This window comes from Glycine soja, chromosome 3 (assembly GCF_004193775.1).
Source record: "Glycine soja cultivar W05 chromosome 3, ASM419377v2, whole genome shotgun sequence".
NCBI classification, from domain to species: domain Eukaryota; kingdom Viridiplantae; phylum Streptophyta; class Magnoliopsida; order Fabales; family Fabaceae; genus Glycine; species Glycine soja.
This window is the reverse complement of record NC_041004.1, coordinates 3988871-4012694: the sequence shown is the minus strand read 5'-3', so window position 1 is coordinate 4012694 and position 23824 is coordinate 3988871. Positions and strand designations below refer to the sequence as shown.

The 23824-nt window shown below is 33.5% G+C and overlaps 1 protein-coding gene across 4 annotated transcripts; it reads left to right on the top strand.

Moving 5' to 3' along the window:
* Nucleotides 1-217: 217 nt before the first annotated feature.
* Nucleotides 218-23111, top strand: LOC114405948 (putative disease resistance protein At3g14460). Of its 4 annotated transcripts, XM_028368479.1 has the most exons (4): nucleotides 233-281; nucleotides 18638-22416; nucleotides 22559-22629; nucleotides 22782-23111. In XM_028368479.1, exon 2 carries the CDS (start codon nucleotides 18701-18703, stop codon nucleotides 22394-22396), a length of 3696 nt encoding a protein of 1231 aa, XP_028224280.1. In that variant the 5' UTR covers nucleotides 233-281; nucleotides 18638-18700; the 3' UTR covers nucleotides 22397-22416; nucleotides 22559-22629; nucleotides 22782-23111. The 4 variants fall into 4 exon arrangements, with proteins under 4 accessions (XP_028224278.1, XP_028224277.1, XP_028224280.1 ...); XM_028368477.1 differs by lacking the exon at nucleotides 18638-22416 and having other exon boundaries at nucleotides 218-4180; XM_028368476.1 differs by lacking the exons at nucleotides 18638-22416; nucleotides 22559-22629; nucleotides 22782-23111 and adding exons at nucleotides 4306-4377; nucleotides 4530-4748 and having other exon boundaries at nucleotides 219-4180.
* The last annotated feature ends 713 nt before the right edge of the window (nucleotides 23112-23824 follow it).

The window sequence follows — 23824 nt, the reverse complement described above, 5'->3', positions numbered from 1 at the left end:
ATGAAACTAGTCTAAAGTGAGGTGACATTTAAAGCGAGAAAGCTGGCCATCACTTACTTTAATTAAAAGCATTTGAGAAATATAATCCATTTTTTTAAACAAAAGTAAAGAGAATCCCAAAAAGCATCCAGGCCAACGTGATAGGTCACCCACCACCATAATAATAATAATAAATAAATAAACCGTACTTTTGTCTTGCACAGCAGAACGAGCGAAAGTGAAGAGAGTGGACTTAAGCCAAATCTCATCACATCAGTTAACCTTACCAAGAACCAACCCAGTTCATAGCAACCAATTCCCTTGCCTTTTTCTTTCTACTCTGATCATCTTTTGTTCTTGAGATAATGGCAGAAGCACTGGTAGGTGGTGCCTTTCTCTCTTCTTTCCTTAATGTGGTTTTCGACAGGCTGGCTACAAAGGAGTTTGTTGACCTGATCAGTGGAAAGAAGCTTAGCAAGAAGTTGCTTCAAAAGTTGGAGAACACTCTCAGAGTGGTTGGAGCTGTGCTTGATGATGCTGAGAAGAAACAGATCACAAACACCAATGTCAAAGACTGGCTCAATGATCTCAAACATGCTGTCTATGAAGCCGATGACTTACTCGACCATGTTTTCACCAAAGCTGCCACCCAAAACAAGGTAAGAGACTTGTTTTCTCGCTTTTCCGATAGCAAGATCGTTAGTAAGTTGGAGGACATAGTTGTCACCCTAGAGTCTCGTTTAAAACTCAAGGAGAAACTTGATTTGAAAGAGAGTGCAGTGGAGAACTTGTCATGGAAAGCTCTATCAACATCTGTGGAAGATGGATCTCATATATATGGTAGGGAGAAAGATAAGCAGGCCATAATCAAGTTGTTGTCGGAGGATAACAGTGACGGTAGTGAAGTGTCTGTGGTTCCTATTGTGGGCATGGGTGGGGTTGGAAAAACTACTTTGGCCCAATTGGTGTACAATGATGAGAATTTGAAAGAGATATTTGACTTTAAGGCATGGGTTTGTGTTTCTCAAGAATTTGATATTCTGAAGGTCACAAAAACTATAACAGAGGCGGTTACTGGAAAGCCTTGTAAATTGAATGATCTGAATCTACTTCATCTTGAATTGATGGACAAGCTGAAAGATAAAGAATTCTTAATTGTCTTGGATGATGTTTGGACAGAGAATTATGTTAACTGGAGACTTCTTAAGAAACCATTTAACCGTGGGACTAGGAGAAGTAAGATTCTTCTAACAACCCGCAGTGAAAAAACAGCCTCTATAGTCCAAACTGTTCACATCTATCATCTAAACCAATTGTCGAATGAAGATTGTTGGTCAGTGTTTGCGAACCATGCGTGTCTTTCCTCGGAATCGAACGAGAACACAACAACACTAGAAAAAATTGGAAAGGAGATTGTTAAAAAGTGCAACGGACTGCCTTTAGCAGCACAGTCGCTTGGAGGCATGTTGAGAAGAAAGCATGACATCGTGGATTGGAATAATATTCTGAATAGTGACATTTGGGAACTTTCTGAAAGTGAGTGTGAAGTTATTCCAGCACTGAGACTTAGTTATCATTATCTCCCTCCACATTTAAAACGGTGCTTTGTTTATTGTTCGTTGTATCCACAAGATTACGAATTTGATAAAAATGAATTAATCTTGTTCTGGATGGCCGAAGATCTTTTGAAGAAACCAAGAAATGGTAGGACTTTAGAAGAGGTTGGTCATGAGTATTTTGATGATTTGGTTTCGAGATCATTTTTCCAACGTTCAAGTACAATTAGAAGTAGTTGGCCTTATGGCAAATGTTTTGTGATGCATGACCTTATGCATGATCTAGCCAAATCACTCGGTGGAGATTTTTACTTTAGATCAGAAGAACTTGGGAAAGAAACGAAGATCAACACCAAGACTCGTCATTTGTCATTTGCCAAATTCAATTCTTCAGACTTGGACAACTTTGATGTTGTTGGTAGAGCAAAATTTCTGAGAACCTTCTTGTCCATTATCAATTTTGAAGCTGCTCCATTCAACAATGAGGAGGCACAATGTATCATAGTGTCGAAGCTTATGTACTTGAGAGTTTTATCATTTCGTGACTTCCAAAGTCTGGATTCTTTGCCTGATTCAATAGGTAAATTGATCCATCTGCGCTATTTAGATCTCTCTTGTTCAAGTGTAGAAACACTGCCAAAGTCATTGTGTAATTTATACAATCTGCAAACTTTGAAGTTGAGAAGTTGCATAAAGCTGACTAAGTTGCCCAGTGACATGCGCAATCTTGTTAACTTGCGTCATCTTGAGATACGTGGAACTCGTATAAAAGAGATGCCGAGAGGAATGGGTAAACTAAATCATTTACAACATCTGGATTTCTTTGTTGTGGGCAAGCACAAAGAGAATGGAATCAAAGAATTGGGAGGACTTTCAAATCTTTGTGGTAAACTTGAAATTAGGAAGTTGGAGAATGTTTCCCAAAATGATGAAGCGTTGAAGGCAAGGATGATGGATAAAAAACACATTAATAGTTTATGGTTGGAATGGTCTGGATGTAACAACAACAGTACCAACTTCGAACTTGAAATAGATGTGCTTTGCAAGTTACAGCCTCACTTTAACATTGAATCGTTGCAAATAAAAGGCTATGAAGGAACCAGATTTCCAGATTGGATGGGAAATTCTTCCTACTGCAATATGACACGTCTATACTTGCGTAATTGTGACAACTGTAGTATGCTTCCTTCACTTGGACAACTACCTTCTCTCAAGTACCTTGAAATTGCACGATTGAATAGGCTGAAGACTATTGATGCAGGTTTTTACAAGAATGAAGATTGTAGTTCTGGGACGCCCTTTCCCTCTCTTGACTATCTGGCCATTTATGACATGCCTTGTTGGGAGGTGTGGAGTTCCTTCGATTCAGAAGCTTTTCCTGTGCTTAAAAGTCTTGACATACGTGATTGCCACAAACTAGAGGGAATTTTGCCGAATCACCTTCCTGCTCTAAAAACACTCACAATTAGAAATTGCGAGCTGCTTGTCTCTTCTCTCCCAACGGCTCCCGCCATTCAAAGTTTGGAGATATGTAAAAGCAATAAAGTAGCACTGCATGCGTTTCCTCTCTTGGTAGAAACTATAACAGTAGAAGGAAGCCCAATGGTGGAGTCCATGATAGAGGCCATCACTAACATCCAACCAACATGTCTCCGGTCTTTAACATTAATGGATTGCTCGTCAGCCGTGTCATTTCCGGGTGGTCGTTTACCTGAATCACTGAAGACTCTGCGTATCTGGGATCTTAAAAAACTGGAATTCCCGACGCAACACAAACATGAGTTACTGGAAACACTGACAATAGAAAGCAGTTGTGATTCACTCACATCTCTTCCATTGGTTACCTTTCCAAATCTCAGAGATCTCACAATCGAAAAGTGTGAAAATATGGAATATCTTTTGGTTTCAGGGGCAGAGTCATTTAAGAGTCTGTGTTCTTTGACAATTTACCAATGCCCCAACTTTGTATCATTCTGGAGAGAAGGATTGCCTGCGCCCAACTTGATTAATTTCAGTGTTTGGGGCTCTGACAAGTTGAAGTCGTTGCCTGAAGAGATGAGTAGTCTTCTCCCAAAGTTAGAACGTCTCCTCATATCCAACTGCCCAGAAATTGAGTCGTTTCCAAAACGGGGTATGCCACCTAACCTGAGAACAGTTCATATTAAGAATTGTGAGAAACTACTGAGCGGCCTAGCATGGCCATCCATGGGCATGCTTACTGATCTCTTTGTTTGGGGTCGATGTGATGGCATCAAGTCCTTCCCTAAGGAGGGTTTGCTGCCTCCCTCCCTTACGTCTCTGTATCTATATAACATGTCAAATCTGGAGATGTTGGACTGCACGGGGCTTCTCCATCTCACATCCCTGCAAGAATTAAGCATAGAGAGTTGTCCTTTGCTGGAGATGTTGGACTGCACGGGGCTTCCTGTCTCTCTAATAAAATTAACCATATGGGAATGTCCTTTGCTGGAAAATATGGTGGGAGAAAGGCTTCCTGACTCTCTAATAAAATTAACCATATGGGAATGTCCTTTGCTGGAAAAACGATGCCGCATGAAGCACCCTCAAATTTGGCCTAAAATTTGCCACATCCCTGGCATTAAGGTTGACGATAGATGGATTTAGCCACCAAGGATGATCAACAGGTATCTTCTAAGTCTAACCAACTACAAAACTATTTCTGTCAAGGAAATTGACCTTTTACGTTTTACTAAATCCAATTCATTCTGAAATGGAAATTGACCTTGTATATACATTACTGAATCTACAGAGAATCAACAAATTATCAAAGGCAACGTGGAAATTGACCTTGTATATATGTTTCGAAGAAGTAACGATACAGGTACTAAGTAACAACATTGATAAATATTTAAATATAATGATTCTCCGGAAAAATGTTACACATCAGTGTTGTTATATTCTAACTTAATTTTTCCTTAAGATTATTGAGGTCAGAGTGAAAATGACCGCGGGAAACTTATTTTTGTTTTTCAGATATGGTTGATTGGCCCGGAGAAACTGTACATACCCATGAATCTAAGTTCAAATTTGAACTAGTGCTAAATGTAACTTTTGATTTAATTGACGTCAAATTGACACTTTCTCAATAACTGAATTTTTATTTGTGAGGTTTATCGTTGGGTACAATGTGAAGGATGAAAAGGTGGACCAAGTGAACTTCAGAAGGATTGGATGATTTCAGCTTATCTCTTATCCCCTGTCCTATAAATTAATAGTGGTATGATTATTCTAAAAAAATGATAGATATGTAGATACGTAAGAATTGATAAAAGCATAATAAATATACAATTGCAATTCGGTAAATTGAAGAACATACATACTTCTTAGACATTGCTAAAAACAAAATCAAAAAATTGTAGATCATTTTTTCCTATTGATCACAAATAAGAATGGTACTATCAATGATCAATCTCATATCTTTCTTGAAATTACCTATAAACAAAACAATTTTCATATTTGGTTCATCAAGAAACAATACTTTTTATATTTCTATATTATACTTACTTCTATGTTACATGTCACTATATTTGATTATCATAATTTTTTTTAAAGAATTGGTCACTTCACATATATGTACCAGTGAAATTAATATATCAATATATTGGTATCAGATATAGATGCAAGAAGCAAATTAAAGTATCAGTACTTTGTAGCAAAACACATTCTTCAAATCATGACATGAGGTAAAAAAAATAAGATGATATTTTTGTAAGTATTGGGAAAAAAAAAAGTAAAGCTTCTGAAATCAAAGAGACACTAATTTTCCACAACATTCTTCAATTGGGCCCAAGCTTCCTTTCCTATTGACAAATAACTGGTTGTTAGTGCCAGCCTTTCCTTTTTACCAGTTTTCCATTGATGGTTAAAAGCTAATATGAACCTGTCACTCCTTAAAATTTCCACCAAAGTTTGGTACATAAATATATAGGAGAGTGAATAATACAAGTCTTGCATTCTATCTCTAAGTTACTAGGTATATGAAACAAGTATGGGTATTTGGTTTTAGAAGGTATGTGGTTCATCACTATTTATATTATTACTACAAGAACCAGGTAAACTTTATTATGGTACAGTAAATTTGGTGTGAGTTGTAACTACGTTATATCCATCTCACTTAGCACGATAATTAAATTTAAAAGCAAAAAGATAAGAAAAAGGCCAATCTAACAATTGTTACCTCTCTTGCATGACAAAATCAGAAACAAAAGTCCCACTCTTTCCTCCATGGTGCCTGTAATTAACAAGCACTTCAAAAACCAATGTTAATTAATTAATTTCCATAAAAAAAAAAGGCAGAAGCCAATGAAATTTAAGGGGTACAACAAAGATTTGTAGAACGATCATTAATATTAGTGCAATGCACCATGATGAAGTGCATGACATAATAATAATGTGGAACCAATCATGATAAGAACAGAAAATAAATCAATGCAATTGCATGATTAGAAAATAACGAGGCGATATATCATGTTCCTATTGATCAGACAATAGGACAACGTGTTAAAGAAATGTATCAGGTGCAACAATGAGGGGACGGAGAAGAGAAGGATGATAAAGAATGTGGTTATGACTTCTACAAAGTCCAATTATTTACTTTTTTAATTTTTTATATTTTCCTTTTCACTTTCCTAATAGTTGTCAGATTAAAAGGAGTTTATGGAGTAGATTAGATTGGTTTTGAAAAAGAGAAATATCATCTGATACAATTTTTGGTTTTCTTAATTTATTACTCAATTGATGTAGTTTAAAATTTAAATATGATTTAATAAGTCTGCATTGATCTCAATCTTAAGTTTTAATTTTATTTCTATTTTTTCAAAAAAAATATTTAAGATATATAATAACTGTGATACAAAGTAATTTAAAATATTTCACCAAAAAATGTAATTTAAAATATCACATATATATAAATCATTTTAAAGCTAATAGTAATATTTTCTAAAAAGAAGCTAAAAGTATATCTCTGTTATACAAGTTGATGATTATATTTATATATACTTGAATAGTTAGTGAATATTATATTTAATTAAATTTACTTTTTATAAATAATTTTAAGTAATGTAATAATATATATATATATATATATATATATATAAAAGAAATAAAAATATAAACATCGATGATATCATAAAATTTTGGTAATAATAATTTTAAAAAAAAAATTGTGAATTAACTAACCTTTCAGGTTCTAGAGTAATTTATTAATCCAAATTTCCTTGAAGCATATTCCCATGCAAGTCAAGTTGAGGGACTTGATGGAGGCCATCTCTGAAATAGAGTCAGGAGAAGTTATTTTCAGCCAACGAGAGATTCTGCAAGCTCCCTAATTTACCAATTCCCAATGGCAAGGATGAGGAAAAGAGTTTATAAGAGATATCCAAGAATACAAGGCTTTTGAAATCAGCAATGTTGTCAGGTAGTGTTCCTCATATGGAATTGTTGGACAAGGAGGGTTTCACTACTGACAAACTGCTACCTCAGTTGGAGAATGTTGTGCAAGTGTTAATGCAAAGGACAATACCGAAATGCATGAAAAGATCATCATCTCATAACTGACTCTTTCACATACGACCGACCACCTCAACTGCAATGGCATATTTTGGTGAACGAAATTGTTCTGACTCACGTAGATTCAAGGTGAATATTCATAAATCAGGCATTTTCTTTGCTTTGTGACAATGTCACTAAACCTTCAATTAGTTGATCTTGTTCCAGCTCTATAGGGTAATAAAAGTATATCAATGTCTGCAAAATACATCAATAAGATCAAGACACCAAAATATATATATGTGCTTGAATTATTTATAAACTTTTATTTTGATTCCGGGTTACAACTTATCTTAAAATATTTTCTTTTTTCTCTGTTTCTTCTTTCAAGTTTTTAATTTCACTTCCTGGGTAATCTAGATTCCATAAGATACTTCTGGAAATGCAGATATGATCTTGTTTTTTTTTTTGTATTTTACTATTCTATATATTTTATATTAGTGTTGTTTATTTTCTTAAAATTATCATACATAATTATATATGCTATATACTTGTTGATAGGGAAGAAGATAGAAGCTGGTTTTCAAGGACCAGGGCCTCCACGGAGAGAAGAATGAGAAGAATAAGGGAAGGAACAATTGTATATTCTATTGATTAATGTTGTTATTACATAGTATTATTTATACTGATTTCTCACTAATCGAATTTGTCTTTTTGTGCTACAGAATATCAGGAAATTGTTAAGTTTGTCTATTCCTACCCGACCAGCATCATTCTTCCAGATATGATGCACCTGCTTGTTTCACACCTAATCCTTGAGGTAAGTGGGTCTTGTAATTGCTCTCTTGGTCTTATTTTCTAATTACACCCCCTTGCTTCTGTTGCTTGCTTGCTGCAAGTTCCCACTGATTCAAATTCCAACAGTTCTGCAAATAAAATTGAAGAAGAAGCTAGAGGTGGGAAATACTCAAGTCATTCCCTTGAAAAAGTTGCTGCAATGATATGCAACAAAATATCACTATACGAAGTCAAGGTAATTATTGTGTTCACATGAACATTTCTCCCATGAAAATATATATTTTCTGACTTTGTAATCTCTTTATAGTATGCATGGAAAAATAATTTTCTGATTTTTTTCTCTGTAGTGTTATATATTATTTTTAATCACATTTTCTTATTTATTAGTTTATTTCTGATTTGACATCATGTAAATTTGGAGATTTGGGTTAGAAATGTTTTTGGAATTTTCGTGGTTAGAACTTGATAGGTCCATAATGAAGGTATATAAAAGGATAGGGAAAAGAGGGGGTGGGGAATAGAAAAAAGAAAGGACAAATAGGCCTCAGAAACAAGACATGCTTGTGTATGACAGCTGAAAGAATCAGCCGTACAAGTTGCACTAACTGAAGTGGAAAAGGAACATAGGTTGGCATAATGGAATGGATAGCATTTGATCTTTAATAAATTTTTGCTTTGTGATAGGTTCTTAATATTTAAAAAGTTTTGTTTGAAATATTTATCATTAGTCAAAATCCGTTATTTGCTCACACGATCGTTAACCAGCCACACAGACATGTCATGTGTGATTTTTGTCTGACTGAGATTAGGACTAATGATAAGAAACTATAGTCAAAATCCCTTGGACATCAAAGAATCATTCTTCAGCAAATAACGGATTTTGACTAATGATAAGAAACTATAGTCAAAATCCCTTGGGCATCAAAAAATCACTCTTCAGCATTCCTCTACGTTTTCACACAACCCACTATAGTTTCTTCTATACCTTTCTTATGGATTTGTCACTATGACCTTGCAATCAATTTTGCATTTTCAAATCAAACCAAGCCAACTCCCAACTCAAGAAATTCACATGGATAAGGTTTCTAAGAGAACACATCAAAATAGTTTCATGGGTAGAAGAAGGTCAACAAAACCTTACCCTAAAATGCGATTCCGTTCGGTCCATTGCATAGAGCACGAAAAAATGAGTGGGATAGCGATGTCTGAACTTGTCGTCGACCTTTCATAGTTGCGAGCTCTTTTTGCAAACCCTTGCTTTCATGGTTGTCTCTTCTTGTTCTCCCTTCTTAAAGGTCACCACCAACCTAGCCATCGGCCACCACTGGTGCTGCCAGTCGTGCCACTGCTCGTGCCAGCGCCAGCTACCACCGGTAACTTCCTTCAACTCTCAAACCTCACTTCTCTCCCAGTCTCTCTCTCACACTTGGCCCTCAAACCCACTTGTGTGTCGTAGGTGAAGAGAAGGAAATGATGAAAACAAAGAGGAGGGTTTTCTTTGGGGAAGGGGGGTCCATGAGTGATTTTTGAGAGAAGGAGATTTGTTGTTGCCATGGGGAGCCATGGTTCAAGAGAAGAAAAAAAGAAAATGGGTTAGAATTATTGTTGTGTTGCTGCCATGGGGTTTCAAGGGAGGTTTGGGGGGTTTTGGAGACACAATAGCGGTGGTGTGGAGCTAGTGGAGGAGTTGGTTGGGGACTGGTGGGGGTGGTTTGGAGGATTCGGGGACTTAATGATGTCGTTTTTTACTTTTTTCTATAAAAATATAAAAAATCTTACGTGATCGGTTAACGATCACATATGAAGATAATGGATTTCGACTAACGGCAGGAACTTCGGACAAAGCTTTTTAAATATTAGGGACCCATCACAAAGCAAAAATTTATTAGGGAACAAATGCAAAAAATGAGTATTTATTATAGACTAAAAATATATTTAAACCATTACCTAATTGCAACTCACTATGTGATAAGTTTTTTGACTTTTAAAATAATTATTTTAAAGTAATTCAAACAATAATTTATAATAGTGTAAAATCATTTTACATCATCAATACATAAGTATTAAACTCGATATCTCTCTATATATATATTTTCTGTTCAAGACTGATTGAAATTATCTTATTTGCTTAACATATTAAAATGCGTCATTTTTAATGATATTATTGGTCTATAGTTTTTATGTAATACATTTAATAATGTTTAGAAATATTTGTATATAAATAACTTTTATCTATTATTTCACCAGAGCCTATGAAATGTAAGCACAGGTTTGTTAATGAGTAGCACAACATGGACAGTTTGTCAAAGGCCCAATAGCATCTTTAATGGGATTCTTGAACTCAAGAACCCTATCCACTAGATCTACTATTATTCTTATTAAGAGTTTTTTAAGATGGAGATTGGGTTCTAGGAAAAGAACTCCTATTTTTTCAAAAATATTATTTTTTCTTGTGCTAGTAAAATCTAATAATCCAAATTGGATTCTACTATTAGAATAAAAAATGATAGAAGTTCTTGCATCCTATATAACATCATGGGACTCACAAAAAATAATCCAAGAACCTAAAATGGATTCTTTGACCAAAAATGTTCTAAGAATCTCAATATTTTCCCACTTAAGAAATATAACTATCAAATCAATATAATATGAAACGAGTTCAATCTTTATTGATTCACTTGACGCAAGCTATATGCACAACTGACATAATAGATTTTAATTCTAAATAACATGCAATAAAAATATAACAAACCTGTTCCGGAAAAAGCCTCCTCAAAAAGAAGCACATTCGGTCCCCCCACAATTTTTACAAGTCGGGGTCTTTATGCTGCATCAAAATATTCCATCATATCCCGCAAATGTTTCGTGCTATTAAGTTTATGTTAGTTGTCCCTTCATGATGCATGACTAACCAGCATATCATAAACAATCAGTTAATCCCTTATTCTGCAGAAATAGTCGGATTATCGTCAATCCCCCTTAAGGTGGTCGTTTGATCCCGCTTGGCAAGGCCCAACTTTGAAAGTGAATTGACCTAAGCCTCTTTTATGGGCTTGATGCGTGATAGAAGATCGGAACATAATCCAATACATTCCAATCTGAACCAAAAGATAACCCCTTAGCTTCAAGCACACAGTGCGTAAAAGCTAAAGATGTAGAAGATCGGAACATGATCCGATCTAGACCAGAACAAAACCTAAAACCAAACTACTAACTGATCTATAATTTTTTATACATCATAAAACTAAAAAAACAAAGCAAACTAAGCACATAATCTTACAATCCCTACTGAATTTACTAAAAGAGACACAGATAGTTGAGGTGGGAAATGTTGCCAAACCAGAAATGAATTATCACGGGAAAGTATGGCTGATGTGGTTACAATTAGGAGTCTTAATTCATCTTAAAGCATTAATATTTTTTAACTTAACAAATATAATTAAAGAGAAGTAACGAATAAGATAATGATACAAACTCTTTAAATGCAAATGGTTACATGCACAAAGCACGTGTATATATATGTATTCATATATATATATATATATATGAATATATCTACGTACATTCATATATGTATGTATATGCAAACATATATACATGGATGCATATATATATATATGCACTAACAAACATATATACATCTGGATAGAGAGAGGATCAGAATAGCAGGACAAAGACAAACTTGTATTTGTTGCTTCCATACTAGAATTGCATTTTCTTCAGGGTTAGATGCATCAACTGTGTGGGAGGGAAATTTATTAACAGCGCTAAGTATTCTCCTAACCTTAAGCAGGATCTCCTTCTGGTCTCTTGCCATCTGAGCTTGCATGTCAATGATGAAAAACCTGACAAGCGAGTCCGCAAGTGCCTCAAGTTGTTCCTGGTAACAAGCTTTGTCGCATTGACCGAAAAAACCAAGGTGACGTTGACCAAAAAATAGTCCTGACAAAATGTTGGTAAAAAAATATAATCGGTTGATATCGATCACAAACATCATTGACTAAGGTTGACAAAAAAAATTCTAACCGACATTGATCAAAAAATAACTTCGACCAAGGTCGATCAAAAGAAACGTAACCGATTTCGGCCAACAGAAATATTTTATATGATAGCCTTTAGTTGCAAAAAGTGTGAACCAGGGGGTATTTTGACAGCCGTAAAACATATCTCATGGCAGTGGTTGTTATATAAGGCAAAAAACCATGAACTTTCTTCTCTTGCTGGTGTTTGGAGCCACTTCAAATGTGATTGATGTTAGAGAAGTTAACAGTGGCATTTTTTAGGACTGAAAGTTAACTTAGGAGAAACCATTTTTTTATGTATGTAATACGGTAACACATGTACCTCTTGCAGAGATTGGGGAGAAATTGCAACTTTTCTTTTTACATTTTGCCTTAAAAAAAGTGTTCATATTTATAAAAATAATTTTCTATTTAACTTGGATATTTTTTCTCATACTACTACACTAAGGTATATACAACCTAAGGCGTGTTTCTTAATTTGTAGAGTGATGCTTGATTGATTGACTACCAACGAAGGATAATCTAAAAAGGAGAAACACCATTTATAATCCTCATGAGTGCTTATGTCCCTTTTGCCTTGAGGTAGATGAGTCGGTATCTCACTGTTTCTTCTCATGTCATAAAATTCTTGGTACTAATTTGGAGGCAATGTTACTCTTGGCTGCTGGCTGCATGTAAATGTGGTGTTGCCACAATGACCAGAATCACATTTTTGGCAAGATTCTGTATTCGTAAGTTCAAAGAAGGAGGCAGATGTATGGAGGGCGGTGTGGGCATCAGAAATTTTGGTGTGTATGGAATGCTAGGAATGAGTGTATGTTAAGGAATTAATGGCTCTTTCAATGCTGAGAAAATTACGCAGAATATATTATTCTTTGCACGATCGTGGATTAATAAAAGCCAGAGTCCCTAATTTTAATTATTGTTTTACTTAATGATATATGGCACCTGGAGCTTGTTTCATGAAGAGACAATTTTGAATGAAATGTGAAGTTAATTTGATTCGGTGGTAGCTGCTCTTCGAGTGGGATCATCCCAAATGCAACCGATGTTTATGTGCACGATGGTGGGGGCTGGTTAGTGATGCGCATCAATGTTGCATGGCTTTAGACATGATTTTAAATTGCAATTATGATTGCGTTGCATGCAACGAACCTAAAAATCTTACATTGTGGATAATTATGGAAAAATACAAACTGATGTGATCATAATTATAATTGTGATGTGATTACAGAGTCAAAATACATTAGCGTTATGACTGCAATTATGGTTGCTGACTACAATTTAAAGCCATGACTTTGGGTGTAACGGTCCATGTTCGAAACTAGCTATCTTTGTCGAGATATAAATATAATCTAACCATGGAATTTGCTTTCTTTCTACTGTCACTGGTGTATATGTTTTTGGATCTTAGGTATTTTGGTACCATTTAATACAAATCATTTTGTTGGAAAAAAAAACTACGGTAGCCTACATACAATATACAAAATAAAATTGAATTACTATATATTATCATAAATAGTAGAGTATAAGAAGTAAAGAAAATTCTAAAGATAAACATGCATTTAAAAACATATGAAACCAATATATATATATATATATATATATATATATATATATATATATATATATATATATATATATATACATAAAATAAGAGAATTTTTTAACTATATATATAACATCTTTAATTAGCTTAATAGAAATGCGAAAGTACAATAAAAAAGCAAAAACATAATAGGCGTGACAAATCGGTTGCTAATATACAATAAAGACAATAAAGTTTGAAACTAAAACCTTATCCAGACTATCCAAATATCCCTAATTAATCATGCAAAAATTAGAACAGAAGAAATTTAATAACTATAGCAACTGTAACAGCAGCAGCTATAGCTAATGGCGCGATCACCGAATCGGAAAACTTTTCATCATTGAAGTATTCTATTTCACTAACCCTAAGCAAGATCTCAAGTTGATCGCGTGCAATAAGAGCTAGCATTTCAATATTGAAAAACCTCTCAATTGAGTCTGCAAGATCTTTAATTTTAGTTTTCCACGGTAAGAATTCTTAGCCACAAAATTGTATTTCCCTATTTTTGAACACTTGTAAACAACCTCTTTGCTCTTCCTCAATAGTTGTATCAGTGGCTCAAGTTCCTGCTGTGAACGCCCCAACATATTCCTGTACTTACCTATCTCCTGCCATGTTTACCGCTACATATTTTCTAGAATGTTATTTGAATTTCATTAAAAATCATAAGAAGCAAGTTTGAATTTTTCAGTGAAATTTTTACTTAGGTTTAGTTAGACAAACCCTATTTAAAGCTATATTGTTTTGCTTATCGGAACCAAACCAATTAGTTCGGTTTGAATTTCTTAGTTAAATCAAGTCTGGCTTAAACCAAATCGAGCTAACCCTAGGTTAATTGTTTCAAAGGTCGGGTTGAAGCTCTTTAAACTTGAGAACGTGTTCTACAAACCGAAGTACCTTATTATTTAAAGAATATCTAATATTTTTTTGTTTTTACATTATTGTTGAATCCATTTTATATGATTTTTTTTTACAAATTATTAAACTTTATTTACTAAATAAGATTTATATCAAATTCATGAAGGTAAAAGTAATATTTTTATCTTTTAATGTAAGGCTTGGTTTCACTTTCGTCCTTCAACTTTTTTTTATTTGATTTATTTCAGTGATCATTTAATATTTATGGGTTCTTCCTTAAGGAATCTTGATTTTTCTATAGTTTTAATTGTTCTTCGGTTATTTATTCGGAAATTGAGAGGGGATCATCACCTCCAAAGATTTCCTCGCTCCCATTAACAAAAATGTCTAAACAATTACCTTCCTTCTAAAATTTTTGTGAAGTACCTCCACTAATTAAACTCAACATATTCTCCCAAACTTCATTTTCTTTGAAAACAATGTTGTCTAATTCAAGACGCTTTGATATAAAATATTTAGTCGCTAGAACGAGAAAAAAAATTGAATAAAAAGAAGGGATTTTTTTCTTCTTAATGTACTTCATGCTACTTATTTGTTGGCAATCATTATTAATATATATTATCTTATATGAGACAATTTTCAACATTTAAATGTTAATTTTGTAAGTATCTTGGTAGTATCCTTTTCTGATAAGGAATAGATATTATTTTGAGATTATATTATGATGATGAATGTCTCATAAAAACACGAGGCAAGCACTTGAAAGGAACAAATGACGCATGACGCACTCTTTACAGGAGAAGCAACCTTTTCTAAGGTGCTTACCATAAAAAGCATTTTGAGAGGCTTTGAACTTGTCTCGGGCCTCAAAATGAATTTCCATCAAGGCTTTTGTGGTGCCTTGGGAGTGGATATTGATACCTTGATGAATTATGCAAGTTTGTTGATTTACTTGAGACAAACTATATGATTTTAAATACTTACATATTTATTCACTTGTAACTATAAAGATTTAGTAAGAGCATAAATAAAAAATGTTGTTATAATATATAATTTTAAATTTAATATAATAAAAATGTGTTTGCAAAATAGAAATATAAATATAATGCGTGACAACACATGTTTTTCGTTAATAATAATAATAATAATTACAAATATTAAATGGGTTTTGACAAAATCATACCTGGCGAAAATATGCAGTTTAGTGGCGGAATTAATTTGTGATTCATGCAATACAATTTGTACCAATCATCATCATCATCATAATCTCTTTTTCGTTTTATTTATCAACGTTGCTACTTAGTACGAAAATTATTTGCACAAAATACAAACAGAATGATGCTATCTGTTATGAAAGGTAAATCCACACGAATTACACGAAATATAGAATGGACGGTTATGATTTTATAAAATGAATATCGATTAAAAAAATTTAAAAAGCATGTAAAAAGAGATTTACAGACATCAAACTTCGTGCGACTTTTACAAAATCCTCTTTCCTAACACAGCATTATATTTTCCATACACAAACCGTAAACTATAGATTCTAAAGGGTATACCTGACTTATTAACAACTTTTTAAAAACTAATATTCATTAAAAATACCAAATAGGTTTTGACATAATCACACCTCGTGCAGATTTGACAAAAAATAATTCTTACAATTTATTTTTCCTCAAATTGGTGTTAAAATTAAATATATGTGACTAGTCAAGTAGGTGATAACAAGTTGCAGCACTTGTATATATGAGTGATGCAAAGGATTCGTGCAATTTATTTACGAAAATTATATATTGGCATGAAACACACGAACTGTAAACTATATATAGTCACTAACTTGTATACGTACGAACTGTAACAATAAATTTTAAAATAAAATATTAATTACAAATATAAAATGGGTTTTGACAAAATCGATCACACCTCGGGCAGATTTGACAAAAGATAATTCGCCACGAATTCTTTTTCGTCAATTATTTAACACAATTAAATATTCTTATTAATTAGAATACTGAAAACATTACTTATAAATTAAATATTGTCAGATGCTGCGACTAAGTGAGGTGATGGAAAGATGTCAAGAGTTGAACTCTAATTTTTGAAAGAATAACAATGACACTCGGTACTTATTCAACTCTCTTGTTATGCACGAAACATATATTTAATAATAAATTCACGCGCGTATTTATAAAATTATATGAGAATTTTTTGTATAAAAATTTAAACACATAAATTATATTAAATTAAAATGTTATGGTAATTTTAAAATATAAAATATGAATGATAAAATGATTCAATTATTATACTTTAATTTTTAAATAAAAATTGATTTTTATAATATTTAAAGTTTATAAATAATATTTTGAATAATTTTACATATAAATGAATTAAATTAAATGCAAAAAATTGAAATTAAATATTTCTTAAAACTAATTAATTATTATATGAATCTCTAATATCACTTTATATTAGTAATTGCTAGCTGCTTGTCTCTTCTCTCCCAACGGCTCCCGCCATTCAAAGTTTGGAGATAATTAAAAGCAATAAAGTAGCACTGCATTCGTTACCTCTCTTGGTAGAGACTATAGAAGTAGAAGGAAGCTCAAGGGTTTTTATTTTAAAAAATATATAAAAAATGAATTTAATAATTTTTTTAAATTAAAAAATAATAGGAGCAAAGAAAAGTTGGGTTCCCTAACCCCGACTTCTCTCTGCAAGCTAAAAAGGAGTGTTGTTTAGGAAACAATTTTGAGGCAGGTGTATTTTGAAAAAAATGAGGAGAGAGCAAGTGTAGTGGAGTAAAAAAATCCTATAAGATTTTGTTTGATACTAAAAAGAAAAATATCTTCAACACTTAAACAAACAAATAAAAAAGTTTTTCTAGAAAGTTCACTTAAATCTATTTTCACTACTGATAAAAATTTATACCTGTTGATTTAAAATAAAATTATATTTTATAAAAATTATATTTATTAAATATGATAGGAGAAAAATATTTTTTACATATAGTAAAATATTTTCATTTGTTGGACTTAAATTTTCTTTATCTCTCATTTTAGTATTGTTGTTTGAGATGATCTCACTAAATATATTTTACTTGACTAATAATAAAAATTTTATATAGATAAGATTCAAAGGATAATCACCAACCAAAAAATTTTATGGAAGTATTTATCAAATAATTACAATAGATATATAACATAAAAAAAGAGTTGAATTGAATAATAATTTTTCATGCCAAATTACTTTAATCACTCTCTATATTATTATTATTATTATCATTATTATAACATCTTCACAATATTTTTTATTTTATTAGTATCAATTATTTATTTTATTGAATTTATTTAATAAAAAATCACACACTTTTCTTTTTGCACACATCTTTAACATACATATAAGGATATTCAAATCTTGAATTCATTAATATTATGTTTTTAGGGATCAATTAGCATGTGTCCTTTCTTTAATTCTTTCTCTTTTAATTTGTTCAACATTTTTTTTGTCTTAATAATTTTTTAATCTCATTTTTTTATTTTCCTCCTAACAAAATTTATTCTATATATAAGAATTAATAAAAATTTAAATCTTTTACCACTTGATTAAAAAACATAAATCATTATCAATTATTTTAAATTTATAAAATCATGATTCAGTATTAGATCTTTATAAAATACCATATCTCTATGACAATTTTAATGATTAGGTTGAAATATAAACTAACACGAATTTAAGTAAATATTTCACTATTTACTTTCACATTGAAAAATTGATTTTAAATTTTAACTTTAGAAAAAAAATTCTAAGTTGAGGATCTTTACATAACTTTTGGATTTAACAAAAAAAATTCATTTTCAATTTTACTATTAACTTATTTTTTAAATAAAAATATCCAAAACACATGTGCAAACTGCTTCAATACAACTTGTCTCACAGCATTAAAGCACAGGAACATAATTAAGCACAGTAACCTTGCAGCCATCCACACATATCACCAAGAAAAAAACACACACCACTGTGAGAAGCTAAATTCATTTTTTTAAGTTTGGATTTTAGAAATATAATCCATTTTTTTAAAATTAACTGTAGAAATATCATCACTCTTTAAATCTCTTGAGTCTTTAGTTTAGAGGAGCTAAATTCAAAATGGAAATATCAAGAAAGCAACATGTGGGGATCAAAAGTAAAGAGACTCCCAACGTGATAAGTCACCCACCACCATAATAATACAAATAATAAAAATAAAAAAGACCATACTTTTGTCTTGCACAGCAGAACGAGTGAAGGTGAAGAGAGTTGACTTAAGCCAAATCTCATCACATCAGTTCATAGCAACCAATTCCCTTGCCTTTGTCTTTCTACTCTGATCATCTTTTGTTCTTGAGATCATGGCAGCAGCACTGGTCGGTGGTGCCTTTCTCTCTGCTTTTCTTGATGTGGTTTTCGACAGGCTGGCTTCACCTGAGTTTGTTGACTTGATCCGTGGAAAGAAGCTTAGCAAGAAGTTGCTTCAAAAGTTGGAGACCACTCTCAGAGTGGTTGGAGCTGTGCTTGATGATGCCGAGAAGAAACAGATCACAGACACCAATGTCAAACACTGGCTCAATGCTCTCAAAGATGCTGTCTATGAAGCCGATGACTTACTCGACCATGTTTTCACCAAAGCTGCCACCCAAAACAAGGTAAGAGACTTGTTTTCTCGCTTTTCCGATAGCAAGATCGTTAGTAAGTTGGAAGACATAGTTGTCACACTTGAGTCTCATTTAAAACTCAAGGAGAGTCTTGATTTGAAAGAGAGTGCAGTGGAGAACTTGTCATGGAAAGCTCCATCAACATCTCTGGAAGATGGATCTCATATATATGGTAGGGAGAAAGATAAGGAGGCCATAATCAAGTTGTTGTCGGAGGATAACAGTGACGGTAGAGAAGTGTCTGTGGTTCCTATTGTGGGCATGGGTGGGGTTGGAAAAACTACTTTGGCCCAATTGGTGTACAATGATGAGAATTTGAAACAGATATTTGATTTTGATTTTAAGGCATGGGTTTGTGTTTCTCAAGAATTTGATGTTCTCAAGGTCACAAAAACTATAATAGAGGCGGTGACTGGAAAGGCTTGTAAATTGAATGATCTGAATCTACTTCATCTTGAATTGATGGACAAGCTGAAAGATAAAAAATTCTTAATTGTTTTGGATGATGTTTGGACAGAGGATTATGTTGATTGGCGTCTTCTTAAGAAACCATTTAACCGTGGGATTAGGAGAAGTAAGATTCTTCTAACAACCCGCAGTGAAAAAACAGCATCTATAGTCCAAACTGTTCACACCTATCATCTAAACCAATTGTCGAATGAAGATTGTTGGTCAGTGTTTGCGAACCATGCGTGTCTTTACTCCGAATCGAACGGGAACACAACAACACTAGAAAAAATTGGAAAGGAGATTGTTAAAAAGTGCAACGGACTGCCTTTAGCAGCAGAGTCGCTTGGAGGCATGTTGAGAAGAAAGCATGACATTGGTGATTGGAATAATATTCTCAATAGTGACATTTGGGAACTTTCTGAAAGTGAGTGTAAAGTTATTCCAGCACTGAGACTTAGTTATCATTATCTCCCTCCACATTTAAAACGATGCTTTGTTTATTGTTCGTTGTATCCACAAGATTACGAATTTGAAAAAAATGAATTAATCTTGTTGTGGATGGCTGAAGATCTTTTGAAGAAACCAAGGAAAGGTAGGACTTTAGAAGAGGTTGGTCATGAGTATTTTGATGATTTGGTTTCGAGATCATTTTTCCAACGTTCAAACACAAGTAGAAGTAGTTGGCCTTATGGCAAATGTTTTGTGATGCATGACCTCATGCATGATCTAGCCACATCACTCGGTGGAGATTTTTACTTTAGATCAGAAGAACTTGGGAAAGAAACAAAGATCAACACCAAGACTCGTCATTTGTCATTTGCCAAATTCAATTCTTCAGTCTTGGACAACTTTGATGTTGTTGGTAGAGCAAAATTTCTGAGAACTTTCTTGTCCATTATAAATTTTGAAGCTGCTCCATTCAACAATGAGGAGGCACAATGTATCATAATGTCGAAGCTTATGTACTTGAGAGTTTTATCATTTTGTGACTTCCAAAGTCTGGATTCTTTGCCTGACTCAATAGGTAAATTGATCCATCTGCGCTATTTAGATCTCTCTTTTTCAAGTGTAGAAACACTGCCAAAGTCATTATGTAATTTATACAATCTGCAAACTTTGAAGTTGTGTAGTTGCAGAAAGCTGACTAAGTTGCCTAGTGACATGTGCAATCTTGTTAACTTGCGTCATCTTGAGATACTTGGAACTCCTATAAAAGAGATGCCGAGAGGAATGAGTAAATTAAATCATTTACAACATCTGGATTTCTTTGCTGTGGACAAGCACGAAGAGAATGGAATCAAAGAATTGGGAGCACTTTCAAATCTTCGTGGTCAACTTGAAATTAGGAACTTGGAGAATGTTTCCCAAAGTGATGAAGCGTTGGAGGCAAGGATGATGGATAAAAAACACATTAATAGTTTACAGTTGGAATGGTCTGGATGTAACAACAACAGTACCAACTTCCAACTTGAAATAGATGTGCTTTGCAAGTTACAGCCTCACTTTAACATTGAATCGTTGTATATAAAAGGCTATAAAGGAACCAGATTTCCAGATTGGATGGGAAATTCTTCCTACTGCAATATGATGAGTCTAAAATTGCGTGATTGTGACAACTGTAGTATGCTTCCTTCACTTGGACAACTACCTTCTCTCAAGGTCCTTAAGATTGCACGATTGAATAGGCTGAAGACTATTGATGCAGGTTTTTACAAGAACGAAGATTGTCGTTCTGGGACGCCCTTTCCCTCCCTTGAATCTCTGTTCATTTATGAAATGCCTTGTTGGGAGGTGTGGAGTTCCTTCGATTCAGAAGCTTTTCCTGTGCTTGAAATTCTTGAAATACGTGACTGCCCCAAACTAGAGGGAAGTTTGCCGAATCACCTTCCTGCTCTGAAAACACTTACAATTAGAAATTGTGAGCTGCTTGGCTCTTCTCTCCCAACGGCTCCCGCCATTCAAAGTTTGGAGATATGTAAAAGCAATAAAGTAGCACTGCATGCGTTACCTCTCTTAGTAGAGACTATAGAAGTAGAAGGAAGCCCAATGGTGGAGTCTATGATAGAGGCCATCACAAACATCCAACCAACTTGTCTCCGGTCTTTAACATTAAGGGATTGCTCGTCAGCCGTGTCATTTCCGGGTGGTCGTTTACCTGAATCACTGAAGACTCTGTATATCTCGGATCTTAAAAAACTGGAATTCCCGACGCAACACAAACATGAGTTACTGGAAACACTGTCAATAGAAAGCAGTTGTGATTCACTCACATCTCTTCCATTGGTTACCTTTCCAAATCTCAGAGATGTCACAATCGGAAAGTGTGAAAATATGGAATATCTTTTGGTTTCAGGGGCAGAGTCATTTAAGAGTCTGTGTTCTTTGAGTATTTACCAATGCCCCAACTTTGTATCATTCGGGAGAGAAGGATTGCCTGAAGAGATGAGTACTCTTCTCCCAAAGTTAGAATATCTCGACATATCCAACTGCCCAGAAATTGAGTCCTTTCCAGAAGGGGGTATGCCACCTAACCTGAGAACAGTTTGGATTGTGAATTGTGAGAAACTACTGAGCGGCCTAGCATGGCCATCCATGGGCATGCTTACTCATCTCAATGTTGGGGGTCCATGTGATGGCATCAAGTCCTTCCCTAAAGAGGGTTTGCTGCCTCCCTCCCTTACGTCTCTGTATCTATTTAAGTTTTCAAATCTGGAGATGTTAGACTGCACGGGGCTTCTCCATCTCACATCCCTGCAACAATTAACCATGAGGGGATGTCCTTTGCTGGAGAATATGGCTGGAGAAAGGCTTCCTGACTCTCTAATAAAATTAACCATATGGGAATGTCCTTTGCTGGAAAAACGATGCCGGAAGAAGCACCCTCAAATTTGGCCTAAAATTTCCCACATCCCTGGCATTCAGGTTGATGATAGATGGATTTAGCCACCAAGGATGACCAACAGGTATCTTCTAAGTCTAACCAACTAGAAAACTATTTCTGTCAAGGATATGTTTCATTTCATGTCTTTCTCCTTTTACGTTTTACTAAATCCAATTCATTCTGAAATGGAAATTGACCTTGTATATATGTTACTGAATCTACAGAGAATCAACAAATCATCAAAGGCAACGTGGAAATTGACCTTGTATATATGTTTCGAAGAAGTAATATACAGGTACTAAGTAACAACATTGATAAATACTTAAATATAATGATTCTCCGGAAAAATGTTACACATCAGTATTGTTATATTCTAACTTAATTTCTCCTTAAGATTATTGAGGCCAGAGTGAAAATGACCGTGGGAAACTTATTTTTGTTTTTCAGATATGGTTGATTGGCCCGGAGAAACTGTACCTACCCATGAATCTAAGTTCAAATTTGAACTAGTGCTAAATGTAACTTTTAATTTAATTGATGTCAAATTGGCACTTTTTCAATAGCTAAATTTTTATTTGTGAGGTTTTTTGTTAGGTACAATGTGAAGGATGAAAAGGTGTACCAAGTGAACTTTAGAAGGATTGGATGATTTCAGCTTATCTCTTATCTCCTATCCTATAAATTAATAGTGGTATGATTATTCTAAAAATATGATAGATATGTAGATACGTAAGAATTGATAAAAGCATAATAAATATACAATTGCAATTCGGTAAATTGAAGAACATACATACTTCTTAGACATTGCTAAAAACAAAATCAAAAAATTGTAGATCATTTTTTCCTATTGTTCACAAATAAGAATGGTACTATCAATGATCAATCTCATTTCTTTCTTGAAATTATCTATAAACAAAACAATTTTCATATTTGGTTCATCAAGAAACAATACTTTTTATATTTCTATATTATATTTACTTCTATGTTACATGTCACTATATTTGATTATCATAATTTTTTTTTAAAAGAATTGGTCACTTTACATATATGTACCAGTGAAATATATCAATATATTGGTATCAGATATAGATGCATGAAGCAAATTAAAGTATCAGTACTTTGTAGCAAAACACATTCTTCAAATCATGACATGAGGTAAAAAAATATGATGATATTTTTGTAAGTATTGGAAAAAAAAAAAAGAAGTAAAGCTTCTGAAATCAAAGAGACACTAATTTTCCACAACATCCTTCAATTGGGCCCAAGCTTCCTTTCCTATTGACAAATAACTGGTTGTTAGTGCCAGCTTTTTCTTTTTTCCAGTTTTCCATTGATGGTTAAAAGCTAATATGAACCTGTCACTCCTTAAAATTTCCACCAAAGTTTGGTAAATAAATATATAGGAGAGTGAATAATGCAAGCCTTGCATTCTATCTCTAAGTTACTAGGTATATGAAACAGGTATGGGTATGGTTTTAGAAGGTATGTGG